This window comes from Triturus cristatus, chromosome 9, assembly GCF_964204655.1.
Source record: "Triturus cristatus chromosome 9, aTriCri1.1, whole genome shotgun sequence".
NCBI lineage: Eukaryota > Metazoa > Chordata > Amphibia > Caudata > Salamandridae > Triturus > Triturus cristatus.
Window position 1 is genome coordinate 719,760,628 of NC_140592.1, and position 17,856 is coordinate 719,778,483.

Below are 17,856 nucleotides of genomic sequence, written 5' to 3' on the forward strand. Positions count from 1 at the left end.
ACCTATACCATAATCACTCCAGTTTCTTTTTTTTAATTATAAACTGAATGTTAATATTTTGAGCAAACAACCAGTGTAACATAACCACGCAGTTTGATGTGGTAGTGATCTTGGAGTTTCACAGTACAAACATTGCTGGGTCAGTGCGATTTAAAACATTCCGCAATATGTTATCCACTTCCCCAGTATTATTCATGTTTCCTGGTGCAGCCCTGGGATATATAGGTAGCTTTTCCAGCATGGCACCCCAATTCATCGCCCTCTTCCAAGGAGCCAAGGGGACAGTGGAAGCCGCCCTCAAGAATCTTACCAATTTGGCTAGTGCAGCCCAGATCCCCATCAGGGTTCTATCCCCAACTGTGTCGCTGATCTTATCTAGGACTCCCAATAGTGTGGTGTACGGTGGAGAGGTCTATTGGCCTCCCATTTACTCTATAGTTTGGTGAAGATTGTTTGACATTCATAGGAAATTTAATGGCACTCCCACACTAGGTGATAGAGATGAGTTTGTGGCTCTGAGCATTTCCAACATATTGGAGACACCAGAGAGCTGCCATGCCAGAGCCCCTTCGGGGTCAAGTGGGTCATATGTAGAAAGTTAAGTTGAATGAGTCTGAGCCTTGAGGATATGTCTTGCACCCTGGTTGGCATGTAAGTATCTCTCCAGTCTGGCTCATATAAAGGGCCCACCCTCCATCAAGTCCATAAGGGTTTGAACAAGTGGGGGAGTTGAGTAGGAGGTATTTGTAAATTTGAGTGATCCCCTTTCCTTCAATAGGTCCATTAGGATTTTGGAAATCCAGGGAGCTGTATTCACGAACGGTTTTAGAAGAACCTCGGCGTAATCACTCTATTTTCTAAAAGGTCACTCTGACTCTGAAGCCATAGTCATCCTAACACACTGTCATCTCTCACATCCTCATACTCTAGGTTCTCAACAAGTTTTTCCTACTATGGCCTGAGCATGGACCTGCAGAACTTTGGTGTCAGCATCTACCTCATACAAGTCGTCTTTGGGGTAGTTGACATCCCTGCCAAGTTCTTTGGTGTTCTGGCCATGAGCTACATTGGTCGAAGAGTGACCCAGGGTGGATCCCTCTGCTTAGCTGGACTTGCTATCCTCGCCAACATCTTTGTGCCTCCAGGTAGGAGAGACCACCAATTCTGGGCACGAACAGAAAGTATTGCAAAAAATGGATGAATGTCAGATAAAAATCCTAAGTGAGACCTGAGGAAGATATGACTCTGTTCTGCCTAACATGGTTGATTAGTTCCAACCTCTGTTCAAGAAGATGGCATATTCCCAAACTAGCCTCCCCTGATCCATTTTAAAGTAGAAATTCTGCTAGTGGTGTTGGTTATTCTCAGTGAGCGGAAGGAGTTTTCTTCAAGACTGAATGTTGTGCCTTTCAAGAGAGTTTAGCAACGCATCCTGTTCAGCCCTACAGGCACATTAATTCAGGACCTCTATATTTATGCAAGACACATTTACTGAATGTAACCATGTAATGCGTCAGCAAATGATCTCGTTTCTGCATAATACTGCACAGAAGAATGCTGCACTGTTGTAAATCCTAAATTCCATTAGCTAAGCCTTCGAGAGGGGTCCTAGTTTGTTCTTTGCTACAACTGTAGTGTACCCTTAGGCAGATCCCTCATTACACATGGGAGAGAGAAGATATCCAATATAGACAAAGTGTAAAAATACTACAGGATTTATTTATTTAGCTTTGGTACCTGCAAGACGTGAAATACCTATGAACTGGAAGGCGCCCATGCCCCTAGGGTAGCAAAATGAAAAGTGGAGATGGTTTTTTGACGGGTAATGAGAATGCAGTATTGTATAGTGATATGAGGAAAGGAAGAGGATCAATTGAAAAGGTTCGTGCATGGGATCATTTATTAGATTCCCTTAAAGATTTTGAAAAGAGTGATTATTCTGGGGAAGAATATCGGTAAAAGTGTAATTTGCTAAATAAATATGTGTTGTATACATACTGTAATGGGGACTGGACCTAAGGGAGGGTGGTGGTAGGGGGGGGGGTAAGTTGTTTAATATTGTTATGCATGTCTTATTATGAATGCTAATAAAAATGTGTTTACAAAAAAAAGACACATGGGGAGAGAGCAGCGGCCACATCAAAAGACAAAATTTGCTTTGGCATGAGGACGGCAATTACTATTAAGTTACATTTATGCTGTTATCCTGCATGATCACAAGTCTGAATCCTAACTAGAATGAATGACATCTGTCTTTTTTTTCAAGAACTGCAGACTCTGCGTACATCACTGGCTGTAATAGGTAAAGGTTGCCTCGCAGCCTCCTTCAACTGTGCCTTCTTGTACACCGGAGAGCTGTACCCCACGGTGATGAGGTAGGTTGGAGCCAAGCAGGCAATTCCTTTTCTGCCTTTTTATTTTCATCACTCAGCAATGATCTGTAAAAAGGCCAATAGCCTTGCATTTCAGTGCTGCCATGAAATGTTCGCTGTTATACAACCTTCAGATGTCATCGCCGTGGTATATGGGGGATGTACAGAGGGTGAACCTATACTTGAGGAAGATAGGGTAGGTTCTGCCTCCTTTAGATCTTCCATGTTTAGGGACTCTGGGCTGGATTTCAATTGCAATGGGCATTGGCTTGATGGAGAACAGACATGATCATATCACTGATATGATACACACAGAGAGAGAAGGAGGGGTAGAGTGTCATCTTTTAACTTTCTTTTTAATTGTATCTATATTCATAGTACAATGTTTGAATACTGCTTTACATGTATGCACTAGTATTACATTTGCCAAAGACACTGGGCCAGATGTACGAAGCATTTCACTGGTCGCAAACATCCCATCGGGCAGTTTGTGACCGGTAAAATGCTTTTTGTCATGTACCAACCCTATTTTGCGAGTTGGTAACCTATTATCAACTCGCAAAATAGGGTTTGTGAGTCACTATTAGGAAGGGGCGTCTTAAGAGCATCCTTCCCTAATAGCAAGTTGCACTGGTCTGTACGAATAGTTTCCGACTGGGGATGCGATCACAAAACATTTGCAGTTACCACCAACTTCAAGCTAGTGGTAACCCATTCGCAAATGGGAAGGACTCACAAAGGGACCCCTACCCCTTTGTGAATGTGGGCGTCAACAGTTTTTAAGGGCAGGCAGAGGCCCTAGAAACCAATGCTTACTCTTCAAAATGAAAAGGTAGCTTTCAATTTTTATTTTTGAAATGCATCCCATTTTCCTTGAAGGAAAACAGACTGCATGACAAAAACAAGTTGCTGTATTCAAAAAGCAATCACAAACATGGCAGTCTGCTGACCCCAGCAGGCCACCATCCCTCTGAGTGCAGGCCATTCCCAATGGGTCGCAAACCGAGGTCCACTTCATGAATATTAATGAGGTTGGACTATTTGCATGGGTGTTTGCGATTTCCAAATTGCGAATTGCAAAAATTCGTAATTAGGAAATCACAAATTGACTTCTTTGTACATCTGGCCCACTATTTCTGTCATATTTAGTTGATTGGTAAAATATTTGCCTACAGTTTAACTGACTGTTTTCCCCACAACATTACGGCCAAATGTATAATGTATTCCAAAATCTTATGATTCTGTGCTGCTATGACCAAAGGAGAATATAACCAAACATTTCACTATACAAGGATATAAAGGCTATTCTTTGCCTATGCTATAATGCCATTGTTAAGTTGGAGTACCTCAGTTTGTATCAGACTCAGGGAACCTTGGAAATCTAGGTGGGGGAAGTGGGCACGACAGATTAGAGGAAAATGTTTGACATCCCTTTGGAGGTACGCTATGAGATACGAAACACCAGAGAACTGTGGTGAGTTATGGGATAACTTATGGGTTGGGTTTTTGCTAGAACCTTGTGGTTAACAACGCATAAAAAAAGAGTGACCGAAAATGGTTATGGTGGAAGACAGGACAGAGTTCACTTCATGACCTCTAACGCATTGCACCTCACCTCCGCTAATGCCATGTTTGCAAACACACTGAGAAATTCTAGGCACTCAGTTTCGACCTGATAGAATCCTTTCTGTCTGTGGTTCTGGCGTAATTGGTCCTGAAAATGAGAGGTGGAAATGTTAATACTGGGTGTGATTGACACTGATTTCAATGCAATATTATATTTTAAATTCAAAAGTGTGCCTCATGACGGCTGAAAGCTTTTTTCATATATGTGTGTCCTTGGTTCGCAAGATAACATGCTCTTCAATAAGAAATGTGGACTAGTTATACTGTGTTTATTTCCATATTAATGAAGCGCATGCTCTCTAGGCTTCCTATAAGAACACAGCATTTGAACAAGGATATATACATAGATCTTGCTCCTCAATGATAATCAAGGAGGAAACAAGTAATTGTTGTTGTGCACAGACAGAATATCGAGTTGTAAATGTCGACATACACAAATATTGAGTTGGAAATATCGTGATGCAGAAATATCGACAGCAAGATTATCGTGGTCAAGAATATCGACTTGGAGGTAAGAAATATCATTCTTTTAAATATTGAAGTCATCAGTGGCGGCTGGTGACATTTGAAAGTGGTAGGGCGGAAATCCAGGCAAATTTTGTGTCGATGTATGTTAGTTAGCAAACCTTGACTGAGACAAAAACTGACAACAAACATGCAAAAGAAATAAACGAGTGAAGATCTATGAAAAGTGAAATTAAACTCAAGGGTGACAAATTGGTATCATTTTCAAACTCTTTGCAGCCCTTTGCATATAATGATCTTTTTGAACAGAATGTACTAACCTGAAAGGCAGGTCAACGGCCTTTTTTGTAGTTTTTATACAGCGCAAACTTGGTCAAGGGGCATCGGAGGGCTTATGCAGTCGCGGCTGGCAAAACAGGAGGGGTGGGGGTAATCTATAAGTGATGTCATGCACAAACTGATGTACATATTTCCCTTTCTATGCACTGTAGTGATGGTAGGCGCTATCCTGTAAACACTTCTGGCACTATAAATATACAGTGAATTCAGACATACGTAAATGCACTTGTGCAATCACACTACATCGCTTGTGCTACGACACCCAGTTTATACAATGGAATGAATACACACACACACATAAACGTACCAGTGCATAGGTCCCCTATCACAACCCACCCCGTGAGATAAAGCCCCAGATTGAGCCTAATTGCCCCATCACAAGCAGCGCGTGTGAAATCATAAACACACCTGTCCCTTCAAACACACTCCTGACACACTGAGGCCAGTCTTGTGAAATGTCACGATCCCGCCGTCTTCGTCTTCCCATGCATACCGGTGCTGCCATAAACACATTCCAGTGCCGCACAAATAACCACCATAAATCCGATTAATGGATTTATTCACCTGCTGTCTCTTCATCTCTGTGCTCCGTCCTCCCACCCACCACAGCTGCGTCTAAGACAAACAGGTAGCAGTTGCTGTGCCATTTGCAAAAAAAGTTCTAAATGTAAAAAGAAGAGCTGAGCTGAAACCCCACCCCCACGTGCACCATTGACTATCTTTCGTGTGCATCTCCCAAGGTTTGTTTGTGAACATCACACACTTCAGAGCCTTTACAGATCGCCATCAGTGTGAACGCTTAAAGTGCCATTAGTACAAGTGGTGAAAGCCGCCTCCTTCAGTCGCGGCTCGCAATACTCGATGGGGGTGGACTCGGGTGGGGACAGGGGGAGTTTTAAATTAAAATAAAATAAAAACTTACCTGACCAGCCTCTGCTCCTGGGCCGGGGTCCCGCATTGGCGCTCTTCAGTTTGTGAACAGGAGCAGCAGCGTCACAGGACTCCCGCCCTGCGTTCTTCAATTCCGGCCGGCTGCAGCTCTCCTCGCGTCATCGGGACACGCAGCCTCCCTCCCTCCCCTCCACCAATCAGAACTCTCCAGGCGAATCTGAGCGCGCCCCACCTGGGCCATTTTCTCTATGTAGGCTGCTGCATGTAGCAGCGTGCATAGAGAAAATGGAGAGTGGGCGGTCCTGCTCAAGGGTAGGGGGGAGTGGCTTGCCCAGTGTTGTGCATACGGACTGTTTGATCGGCCCCAGGGCCGGTCAAACAGTCCCTATGCACAACAGTGGGCAAGCCACTCCCCCCCTACCCTCAAGCAGGACCGCCCACCCCCAACCAGGCACTTCTGCTTTCTCGCAGTGCGAGAAGGCAGAAACATAAATGGTAGTTATTACCATTTATGTTTCTGCCTTCTCGCACTGCGAGAAAGCAGGGGGGCGGCGCCCAAACACCCCTATGGAGGAGCCGCCACTGGAAGTCATTAATATCGTTTGCAAAAATATAGTTGTTTAAAATAATGATGTTCTAATTAGTGTTATGTATTTTAGTATGTATTTTAAAAGTATGTGAACTATTTTTTTGTAGAAGTATTACTTTTGATTTTTATATAAATTTGTCATTTTTAGTATTTACTAATTTTATTTCAATTACAATTTGCTTTTTTTAGTTCTGTAGCGGGTTGTGGGTTTATAGGGGAATATGGTGGAAAGTACTTAAATTATAATAACATTATTTAATATTTTTTATTTATTAATATCTATTTAATTTACATTTTATCATGTTAATTGTGGGAACTAATGTATTATTAATTATTTATTATTTGCTTGTTAATTATTATTAATTAATTGGCAATTATGTTAATTGTGTCTTCTTTTAGGAGCGGTTTGTGGGTTTATCGGGGAATAAGGTTGAAAGTAATTTAATTATACTTAATTAATAAATATTTGTAATTAATGCTAATGAATCAATTAAAATTTAAATATGGCAATTGCGTGATTAATTTTAGATGTGATTTGTGGGGTTCATAGTGGTAAATGGTGGGAAGTAATATCTTTTAAATTAATTATTAAACTGTTGTTAATTGATATTAATTTATTAATATTAAATTAGTTATGGAAATTGTGTAATGATTTTTAGGTGAGGGTTGTGATGTTTATTGGATAGAGGGTGAAAAGTTATTTATGTTCAATCAATTAATAATTATTTGATCATTAATATTAATTAATCAATTCATAAATATTTATGGTAATTGTTTATTTTTATTTTGTGTGTGGGAGTGGATAACGTTTGGGGAGCTTATTGATCTGCTTTAATTTGTTTTTTAATTAATGATATTTCTTTATTCGATAATTAATTATGTTAATTATGGAGGTACATTAAAAAAAAAATAAGTGTGTGTTGTTGAATTGTGTGGTGTTACAGGGTGGGAAATAAAAAAGATTAGATTTATGTAATAATTAATGTTTTTGAGTATAAATAATTTGTATTTAAAATAGTTCTTAGTTTGCAAATTAATTTTATATCTTTAAAAAAAATCTTTCTAGGTGTTTGTTAGATATTTGTAACATTATAATATATTTGTATCTTTTGTAAATGTTTAATATTTGTATGTTTTCTTTTCTTTTTTTGTTTGTTCAAATCTTTTGTGTTGTAGGTGATATTTTGTTTGTTTTTAATTTTGAACTGGCTCCAATGGGATTATTAATTTGTATTCATCTGCTATCCAACACTCTCCCTACTGTTGCACTCACTGGAGTGGAAATAGTAATTTTTACTCCTCCGCTATCCAACACTTTCCTTACTGTTTCACTCACTGGATTGGAAATAGCAATTTTTACCCCTCTGCTATCCAGCACTATCTCTACTGTTGCACTCACTGGAGTGGGAATAGTAATTGTTACCCCTCCGCTATCCAACACTTTCCCAACTGTTACACCCACTGAAGTGAAAAAAAGTAATTTTTACCCCTCTGCTATCCAACACTTTCTGTACTTTTGCACTCACTGGAGTGGGAATAATAATTTTTAATCCTCCCCTACAATTTCCCTACTGTTGAATTACTGGAGTGTGAATATTCATTTTTGCCCTTTCGCTATCCCACACTTTCCGCACTGTTGCACTCACTGGAGTAGGAATAGTATTTTTTACCCCTTCGCTGCCCAACATTTTCCCTACTGTTGCACTCACTTGAGTGGGAATAGTTATTTTTACTCCTTCACTATTCAACACTTTCCCTACTGTTGTACTCAATGTGCAAAATTTAAGCATAAAGACTATTAAATATTTTAATCTATTACTTTATAATATATTTTTTAATATTAGTTATTATGTTATAGGTGTATGTATACATATATATTTTTTTGGAACAGACTCAGATCTTTACATATTTGGGGATCACTATTGGCAGTAAACTCAGTTGGAAACCGCAGATTGACCTACTGGTCCTTAAACACGCCCAATTGTCAGGTGCCCTGCTGAAGGAGCAGCGTCTTTCACATACTAAACCCGTTGACCCAGCCCTAAAAATATATAATTCCAAAATTAGTGCCTCTGTCTTATATGGAGCCGAATTGTGGGGCTTTGACAACCTAGCTCCCATACATTTTTGAGGGCCCTAACAAGCCTTCCACAGTCAACACCATTATTGCCCCTATTTTTAGATCTGGGTTTACTCTATTGAGGATACAGCGCAAATTAGACGAGTGGCGTACTGGAGAAGGCTCTGGGTCACACCAGAGTTGTCCCGGTACGCACAGGCTCTCTTGGAAGTCAGGCAGGCAGATTGTATGTGTAAAATCCTTAGGTTGAGACGGGTAAAAATGACCCTGTGCGAGATGGGAATGAGTAGATTGTGGGTAAATCCCGTCAAAAACCCCTTTCCGGCAAAGAATGAATATAAGGCAGTGTATTGGAACATGATCAAAATGGAGCGTTTCTCTGCCCTAACAAGACCATCATTATCTAGGGATTATTTAGAGCATAAGCACAAATTGGAGTATGAAAACTATTGGGATCTTATTACCTCTTCTAAAGATAGGAAATCCTACCATCAATTCAGGGTGGGTTCACTTCCTATCAGTTCGTTTGTTAGTAAATGGCACGCTCAGAACCACAGTAATTGCCCATTCTGCCCACACAGAATGAATCATTGGCACACATTTTATTCGCTTGCCCGGCTTATAAAACTCCTAGGCATAGATGGATCAAACCTATTTGCTCAAATTTAGGCACTAGGTTAAGCAGCGAAGCACTAAGGATCCTAAAAACAGCTACTAATGAACCCATAGTGATTGCTGTTGCCACATTTGTAAGTTGGATGTGGGTCATACGTGCAAAGGAGAGGAGGAAATGATAATTAATTTTTTGTTCTTTTGATAAGGGTGAAGCACATTATGTACTGTGTTGTATTAGATTATATTGTATCAAATATGATTACCTCTCATGTAGAATCTGTGATTACTTTTATTGACTATGGAGGTAGTACTGCCTAAGATTTTAGTAGCTTTAATTATTTATTATATATTTATGTATTTCATCACTGTGGATCTACCTTTTTCCTGAATACCATCATTTTAATGCTCCAATTTGTTTAAATTCATGATAATGAAATTTACTATTATGTTTTAAATGTAAATGTTTTTTATGATTTTTAATCGAAATAAAGATTTATTGATTGATTGATTGATTGTATATATATATATTTATTTGTACAGTTTTATATCTATATATATAAAATTAAAAAAAATTAAAATGAATAGTTTAATATTTGTTTTAAAGTTAATATATATATATATATATATTGCATTTTTTATATGTATGTTTACATTTTTTTAAATTAAATGTATTTCTTATATTTGTTAAAATGTAAAATAAATCCAAATATTTTGTTTAAGTTAATGTTATTATTTAATATATTTAACATTACTTTTTACACATATAAAAAAATCGATTTTTTTATACATCAATATTTTTTACACTTACCATTATATATATAGGATGTCAATATTTTTTGCATCAATATTTATGACTCAATATTTGTGCATGGGGACATGTTGGACCTCTATATTCTATCAGTGAACCGATTGTTGTTTCACAACCACTGTGGTCACATTTCATGTCAATGGATTATGATTGTTGGACTTCACAACCCATTTATTGCCTTTATGATAAGTTCATGAACATGGTATGAGGAACCTGTACCAGACAAGTTGGCCAAGATTGGAGAATGGTGTTCCTTGGACAGGCCTATCCTATTATGTGCAGAGTTCTCTGCCCTAACTGCGGAATCTCTGCACTTGTAAACCTACTAATAAAAGGCAGTTTTGTGAATACTGAAAAATCAAAAACTTACACAAATGTGCAAGTTTACTGTTGTGAATCGGGCCCTTTGATTTCTGATGTGGAAGGATGGGGGTAGATAAATATTAGCCACTGGGAGTATGGGGGAATAGCCATCTAATCAACCACATCAGCAGACCCACAGTGTACAAAAAAGGTAGTTAGCAAACTGTGTGATGCCACCTTCATAACTGGAAAGGTGAGAGGGTGGGGGCCCAATACCAGAACAATGCAAAGTAGACATGTGCTGCAGAAAGTACAATTCAAAGTCTGGAGCAAAGAATCCCCTCTACCTATATTGAAGTGCCAGTGAATATCAACTCACTCCGGTCTGATTCCTTCCCATAGCTGTTGTTCATCAATGACCTATCAGTGTCTGATAGTGGATGGAAGAGCCATGAGGTCGATTCAAGAGTGTACAGTCTTGGGGCCTGATTACGATGTCGGTCGGAAAGCCCTATGGCCGACTCCGCCCCGTAGAGAGTTCCGAGGGACTCGTGCTCCGAGCGACCGAGTAGGATGCCGTTGAGCGCTGACCAAGTCGGGTCGCTCGGAGTCCCATTGAAGTCCATGGGAGCCTGTTGTTTTTCGCGTACATAGGCTTCCATTGCGAAAAAAGATAGGTTGTGGAAAAGGGCACCCCCTGTCGCCGGGACACCTCATCCCCGGCCGCCCGTACATCCATGTGTAATGGGGACTCTTGGGTCCCCCCGGTGACCGAGTCGTAGGGCTCTGGGTGAAGGGGGGCACGCAACGGCCCCCTGAAGTCCACTTCTCGACGCTGTCTTGAGTCAGAGGCTCCGACTCGATCCTGCCTCTCAACGTGCGCATTGTACTTGGTCGCTTGGAAATCAGCCCCATTGTGCTGAGCACGTTGGTCATGTCGGAATCGTCCAGACGGCGTCACTGATGGGTATGAGTTGCTCGGCGCACAAGGCTATCTTCGAAATGTACTTGATCGCTCATACAGCGGTACGAGTCATCCAGAAATCGCGCTTAAAACGCAGAGTCGTTCCTGACAGATGCCGTCAGGAGCCCTTCCGACCGACATCGTATTCGGGCCCTTAGTTTTGGGTGTGCCGACTTTTAAAAATGCATGTCGCTATCACAGATTAAGCACTGCTTATAGCGTATGTGCAAGTGTGGTATTCCACCTGTGCACAAAAAAGGAAACTCTGGTACTTGAGCTAGTATATTTTCTGTCATCTTACATTGAGGTGATCTTAGTATAGATTTTTTAGTGGTAGAGGAAAATCGTGGGGAATATTTTACTAATTTCACAAACTTCTTTAATTTTATATTCTTGAGAACACATTTGTCTGATATGATATTTGCCTATTTGTTCTTTCACCGTGCTATTCTCTGTTCCCTGAAGTCGCCAAGGAGGGGTGGGAATGGCAGCAGTCATGCCTGCTTATGCTGTAGGGCCCGTGACTCAGGTCCCTTTGTGTTTAGTATATGGAAAGGACTGAAGGTGTACGGACCCCCAGATATGTGCAGATTTCCATTTTAAGGTATTACCTTGGCTTTTAGAATAGATGTAAAGCTTTCTAAACTTCAGTATTCCTTCCTTTGGAACCCTGTTAAGTTAATGTTCTTCTATTAGGCTGGGCTTCCTCATCTTGTGCGGCATTGTTTGTTTTTTCGATTAGAGGGTGCCACCAACCCAAGCAGCCAAAAGGTCCAAACAATTCTTCATAATCAAAATTTGATGTTCATGCTGAACATAATCCTGAGTACTTTAACCATGCTTGCTGCCTCAACACTTCTCCACTGCACATATGGTGAATCCTTCAGGCTGGCTCTGAATTCCTGCTATTTGTCTTGCATAAAGAACAGGATGACCCATGACATCTTCTCTAAACAATCTGTGTTATATTCTGTTATGCCTGCTTGGCTTCTTGATCCAGTATCCCTAAGAGACCCTGAGACAGAAGGCTGGAATGTAATTACTGGAACAGGGTCAAGACTGATTTGTATATGACTGGGTTCAAACTGAGGTGGCTTGGTGAGCAAAAAAACAATGGGTTTGAATGCTACCTCAAGCAATTGCCAGTGGTTATACTTAATGCAAGTATTCCTCCCTTCGCCTTCTATGTGTTTCACAGAAGGTTTCCAGACAAGGTACTCACCATTGGGGTGACACCTACTTACCACAAGCTTGCTGCTCACTACACCAGTCACACATAGAAAATGTAGTTAGATAGTTGATGAAGCTATAATATTAAAATAGATATAATCTAGGACTACTCACCCAAAAACACTACTATAGAGAAAGACAGCAGTCATCGTTAAATTACGTTTTAACCATTATACTGTTGCACCATACATTTGCACACTTCTTAGTATAGCTAAACACAGGTGCCTGCATGCCCACTGAGCCATTATTGTCCTTCAGTTTGGCTATGCTCCTGGACAGAAACATCATTACGGATCTACCTCTATTAGGTTTGGTTTATGACTTATGCCTCTTTTTCCCATGAGGGTGACATAAAGGTGCCGATTATGATCCGGTAAAAACCGGGTACGAACCGTCGGTCGGAGCGTTTTCTCCGTCCGACTCGTACCCGGTCGTAAAACTTTACAAACATGGAATTACGATTCGCACGGAAACACCATTTCCGTACGAATCGTAAAAAACACCGACCGACGAAAATATACATACGAATGTGATCCGGGAATGCTGCGACGTGACGTCGGGACGTTTTCAGGCAGCGTTTCACGACCCAGGAAGTACGATTCGAACCGACAGCAGTCCGGACGGCAAAAAGTGCCGGTAAAGCGAAGTACGGTGCGAAACGACCAAAGTAGGTGGCCCGGTACGCGCCGTACCCCCCCAGCCCCTGTATGTACGCGCCGACCCCCCCAGCCCCCATATTTTCGAGTCATACCCCCACCCGTGTATGTACACCCCTGTACGTGTCGAACCCCCCGTGTATGTACACCCCTGTACGTTCGAGTCGTACCCCCACCCGTGTATGTACACCCCTGTACGTGTCGTACTCCCCCGTGTATGTACACCCCTGTACGTTCGAGTCGTACCCCCACCCGTGTATGTACGGTGCGTACCCCCATACATACACGGGTGGGGGTACGACTCGAACGTACAGGGGTGTACATACACGGGGGAGTACGACACGTACAGGGGTGTACATACACGGGTGGGGGTACGACTCGAACGTACAGGGGTGTACATACACGGGGGAGTACGACACGTACAGGGGTGTACATACACGGGTGGGGGTACGACTCGAATGTACGGGGGCTGGGGGGGGTCGGCGCATACATACAGGGGCGGGGGGGGGGGTCAGCGCGTATGCGGGCACATGTCTCCATGGTTGCTATGGGAGTTCGGTGCGGACGGTGTTTTTTCCATACGGTTGTAACATCGGACGCACGGGATGGATCGTGATTCCGCGGTCGGACTTCACTTTTCACGTTTGTACGGTAAATCGTCTGTGGACGTGTCGGACACATTTTCCGACCCGAGGACGTGTGGGGAATTCTTCCCAATGCGATTCGTATGGTCTTTTTCCCATGCGAATCGTAATTGGCAGTTTGTACGGCACTTGTACGATTCGTACGGTAAAAAGACCGGATACGAGTCGTACGGGGAATTTTTTTACCGGATCGTAATCGGCACCAAAATGTGTTTTATCATGATTTCTATATTTTTGTTAAATTTATTGTTTTGTGATGTTTGTTATACCCTTGCATAGATGGTGTGTATGTGCTTGTGTGTAGCTATAAGTCTAGTTATGTTTTTAGACTTACACTTACACAGTTCACACACTATTTTAACATCACCTGTTTCATTTGCACAATCTCACTCCCTTATTCAGAAGGTCCTCTGCAGGATGCAGAGACTGTTTACACTTTTTTGTATTCAGCCAAAGGCCTTAAACTACCCCATGATGCAGCTGCAGGCTACAAAGGACTGTTCTATGCTGAAAGGTACCGTAAATGTCAATGGAGCCAAAAGTCGACTGACTTTAATTTTAATGTCTGACAACGTGAGGAATGTGCTTATTCAGAGTCATTAAATGAAAAGTATTGTTGGATTTAGGTACGTTCCTACAAATTGGTAGCACACAAAATAGAGGTTTCTGTGATCAATTTCTTAAGGCTTGAGGTATATTCTTTGCATCCACTTATGCTAGCATGTTAATTATCATTGCTAGCACTGATATTCACTTTTTATACTTTTTGTTAATGAATATTAAGGACTTTAACTACACCACAGTTTTATTTTCTGGCTTCTCAGGACCAAGTGGAGGCCAACACCGAACAAATCAACCTGTTAGGTTATATGTCAGGTCTAGAGCAGGCTTTATACTGAGCCATTTATGTGGCAAATTACTGTGGGTAGCAGTGAGACCCTGTATCTGTTGGCATACCTGGGCTAATTCCCAACAGCACTGTGGTTCCACTAACTAGACAGGTATTTGTGGTGTCCTGAGTGGAATGTCTCCCCAGCATTAGCTCGTGGAGCTTTGGCATTATTATGTCAACGATCTACATGCACAATCGTGTTTCGAAAACGTTGTCAGTTGAAGTTTGCTGTGAACCACCAGCAGTTTGCTGTAGCATAACTGGAAATAAATCTACTTAAATCCTTATCTTGTGTCTGTCTTCCTGGTTCACAACAGACTTATTTATTGGTGACGAGCGTTTGACTATCTGCTGACATGAACGACACGTCCTGGATGAAGATACTAATCTTCAAAGCAGCAGTGGGTCACGGTTGGATGTACGCAGTGTGTAGAGGCGTTAGTTTGTGATTCGGCACACAGTGACATTTGTTCATGCTCTTTAAAAGCTAAAGATATTGGGCCCGATTCACACAGCTAAAATGAGAGGAAAGTCAAATTTTACGATTTTCAGTATTCACAAAGGGCATTTACTACTCGTAAATGCTTTCTGTGAATACCAAAAGTGGTAAAGTTAGACTTTCGTCTCAGTTTACCTTTGTGAATCGGCCCCAAAGTGCAGATAAAAATTATATTTGTGGCCGAAACCTGTACTATGACGTGATGCTGTGGAACGCAGCGTGAACTCCTTGCACACGTAGTGAAGTCAAATATGTTCAGAGGCTAAATCCGTCACTTTGCCACTTGGTGGCCATTTTGAAATATGAAAAAGCACAATTGATCAAAAGGTTAGCGCTCTAGCTCATTGGTCTCCAAATGTTTCAAGAAATTTTCTAGTGTCGCATAGAGGTGAACGCTGTTCCTCACACGTATATCGCTCAGTGTAGAGAAGCCAACAGTTGCTCTTCAACTGTACCAGTGAAAGTCTGAAAGCTACCAAGTATCTGTGAAGCCAATGCCTAATTCTTGATGTATGACATAGGTGGGGTAGGATTGAGGGACCTTAAAAACTTATGTTCGACTATCTATAACGCCTCCACCTATTTATATCCCCAGATTGCAGACCCATATTTCGCAATGGCAATACATTTGGATCTGTAGATATTAGGCATAGCTTCGATTGGCTTGGCTCCAAGTCGCTGAGCAAAACCATGAACGGCTGCTGTAGATCTTGCATGTTTTTTAGCTTTCTGTTGAGGAACTCACGAACCCCCCTCATCAAACAATACCCCGAGATAGGTAAACAAGGTCTCCCTAGACAGCTCTGTACCTTCGCAATAAAAGATTTAAAACGTTTTTTGTCTCTGGCCCATAATCATCAAGTGCAATTTGGCTATATTGACAATTAAATCCAGAGATCACATAAAGGCCCCCAAAAGAATCCAAAATCCTCTGGAGCCCTACAGATGTGCGAGCCAACAATACAGCGTCATCTGCGGATAGGAGGGCAGGGATAGCCCTATCCCCTACCCTGGGAATATCGTGGCTGGCAGAACATAGGGAAGTGCCCAGATTGTTTATACATAAGATACAGAGCAGGGGAGCTGAAATGCAGCCCTGTCGGACACCGCTACCAATGCTAAAGTGCTGTGTGCATTTGCCATCTTGGCTAACTCTCATCCTCGCAAAAAGATCCCTGTGTAAGTCGGCCAGGAAGTTGACTAAGCAGTGATCCACTCCCATATCAACCAATAGAGCCCATAGCTTTGATCTATTAACTATAGCGAAAGCCGAGGGTAGATTAATTAAGGCCAACTGTAATGTCCCAGCCTTGGCCACAGTGTACTTCCAAACTGATAAGTCCATATTTAGACACTGGTCTGGTGTGTTCCTACCCTTTCTAAAACCATATTGGAGGTTTGTTAATACACCACTATCATCTAGCCAATTTGAACGTTTGCTGAGAATCACTCTCCCTAGCACTTTTACGGCAGAGTCAATCAGGGATATAGGCCTATAGCAGCATGGGTCACCTCTCTGGCCTTTTTTGAAAACCGGAATAATGGTGGAGTGGGACCAGGACCTCCAAAATCCCTGCTGACTAGCCACATTGAAAAATTTACTTAAAATTGTTGGATTCTGTTTGTACAAATCGGCCGGGACAACATCCGGGACAGGAGCCGTATTGCTAGTCATTTGCTTAATTGCTAGCTCTACTTCTCCTTCATTAAAAATCAAAACAGAGGGGCCAATATCTTGATCTAGGGGAGCGGGGGATGCCAGCTCATGCGGGACCTCATATATGAGTTTGAAATGAGAGTACCATTGATCCTCCATGATATTGCATTCTTGGGGAGAATTGTCAGTTCCAGAAAAGAAGGGTTTATTTACTATTGCCCAGAATCTGGCACTATCCCTAAGGACCGCAACTGCTAGTAGGTCATTCCATGCTTCCTCTTTAGTTTAAGGTTAAAGCATTTTTGGAAGCTAGTGGTGTGAAGCATCTCAAGAATTTGCTATATCTTCCCCCAAACAAATGGACTCTTTGAAACAATAAATAAAGTGTTAGGGGAATGTATTTAGTGGGTCATCACCAATGAGTGTGTTGTTACAAATGCAGTGAGAAGTATGTTGTAGTTCTAATGCACTACTCCTCATGTTACGACTAGAGTTTCACCTTTCGTATTATTGCTTAGCAGAAAGGCTGCCACTTGTTTTCGTCCTGCATGGATGAATAAATGGGTGAAAGTGAGTCAAGGTAAAGAATTGGATGATACGGTCAGGGCCAGAGTAAAAAAATGCAGCAAAAACAGAAAAAGAACTTTGATGAAAGAAACAGGGTCAAAGTTTTAGATGTCAAGGTGGGAAACATGGTTTGTGTGTGGAAACCAGTACATGTGGCCAAAGCTAGGAGCACATTTGGGATTCCTGTCAAAGTGTTAGATGTGAAAGGAGGTAGTGTGAAGGTGCAAAGTGGTTATTCAATAGAATGGGAAAAATGTGGTGTGAGTGAAAGAAATTGAGAAGGAAATGGCCAGGAATGGCAAAAATAGCCATGATTCTTTTCCAAGTTTGAAACCTCAGGGTAAGTACCAATAATCCAGTGTCAGGAGCAGTGGCAGAGTGAAAAATGTATCATTGCATTTCTGAGACTGAAGTATTTGCTAATGTTCTTATTGTTTAATAATATGTTTTAGGAATGAAGGATGTTCTTATGTATCTACTGCTTTTTTAGTCTTAGAGTACATATTATTTTTTGGGGGGTTTTATGAATAAGTTGGTATATTGTATCTCTCCATTGGCAGTTCTATTATGTATATCCATAATATGGAAATTACATTATTTTTTTATGTATTTATATGATTCTTGCTCTTTATTTTTATTGTGTTGTAAAGGAAAGAGCA

General features: G+C 41.3%; 1 protein-coding gene across 2 annotated transcripts in view; it reads left to right on the forward strand.

The window, feature by feature from the left end:
- Nucleotides 1-17,856, forward strand: part of LOC146798598 (solute carrier family 22 member 6-A-like) — a 536,863-nt gene that overhangs the window by 427,024 nt on the left and 91,983 nt on the right. Inside the window, exons 7-8 of one of the 2 annotated variants that reach the window (XM_085625904.1) lie at nucleotides 931-1,145; nucleotides 2,267-2,375. The exons of the other annotated variant lie outside the window; for it this stretch is intronic. Coding sequence (XP_085482030.1) covers nucleotides 931-1,145; nucleotides 2,267-2,375 — 324 coding nt within the window. The remainder of the gene's footprint in view (nucleotides 1-930; nucleotides 1,146-2,266; nucleotides 2,376-17,856) is intronic. 2 annotated transcript variants of the gene reach the window in all.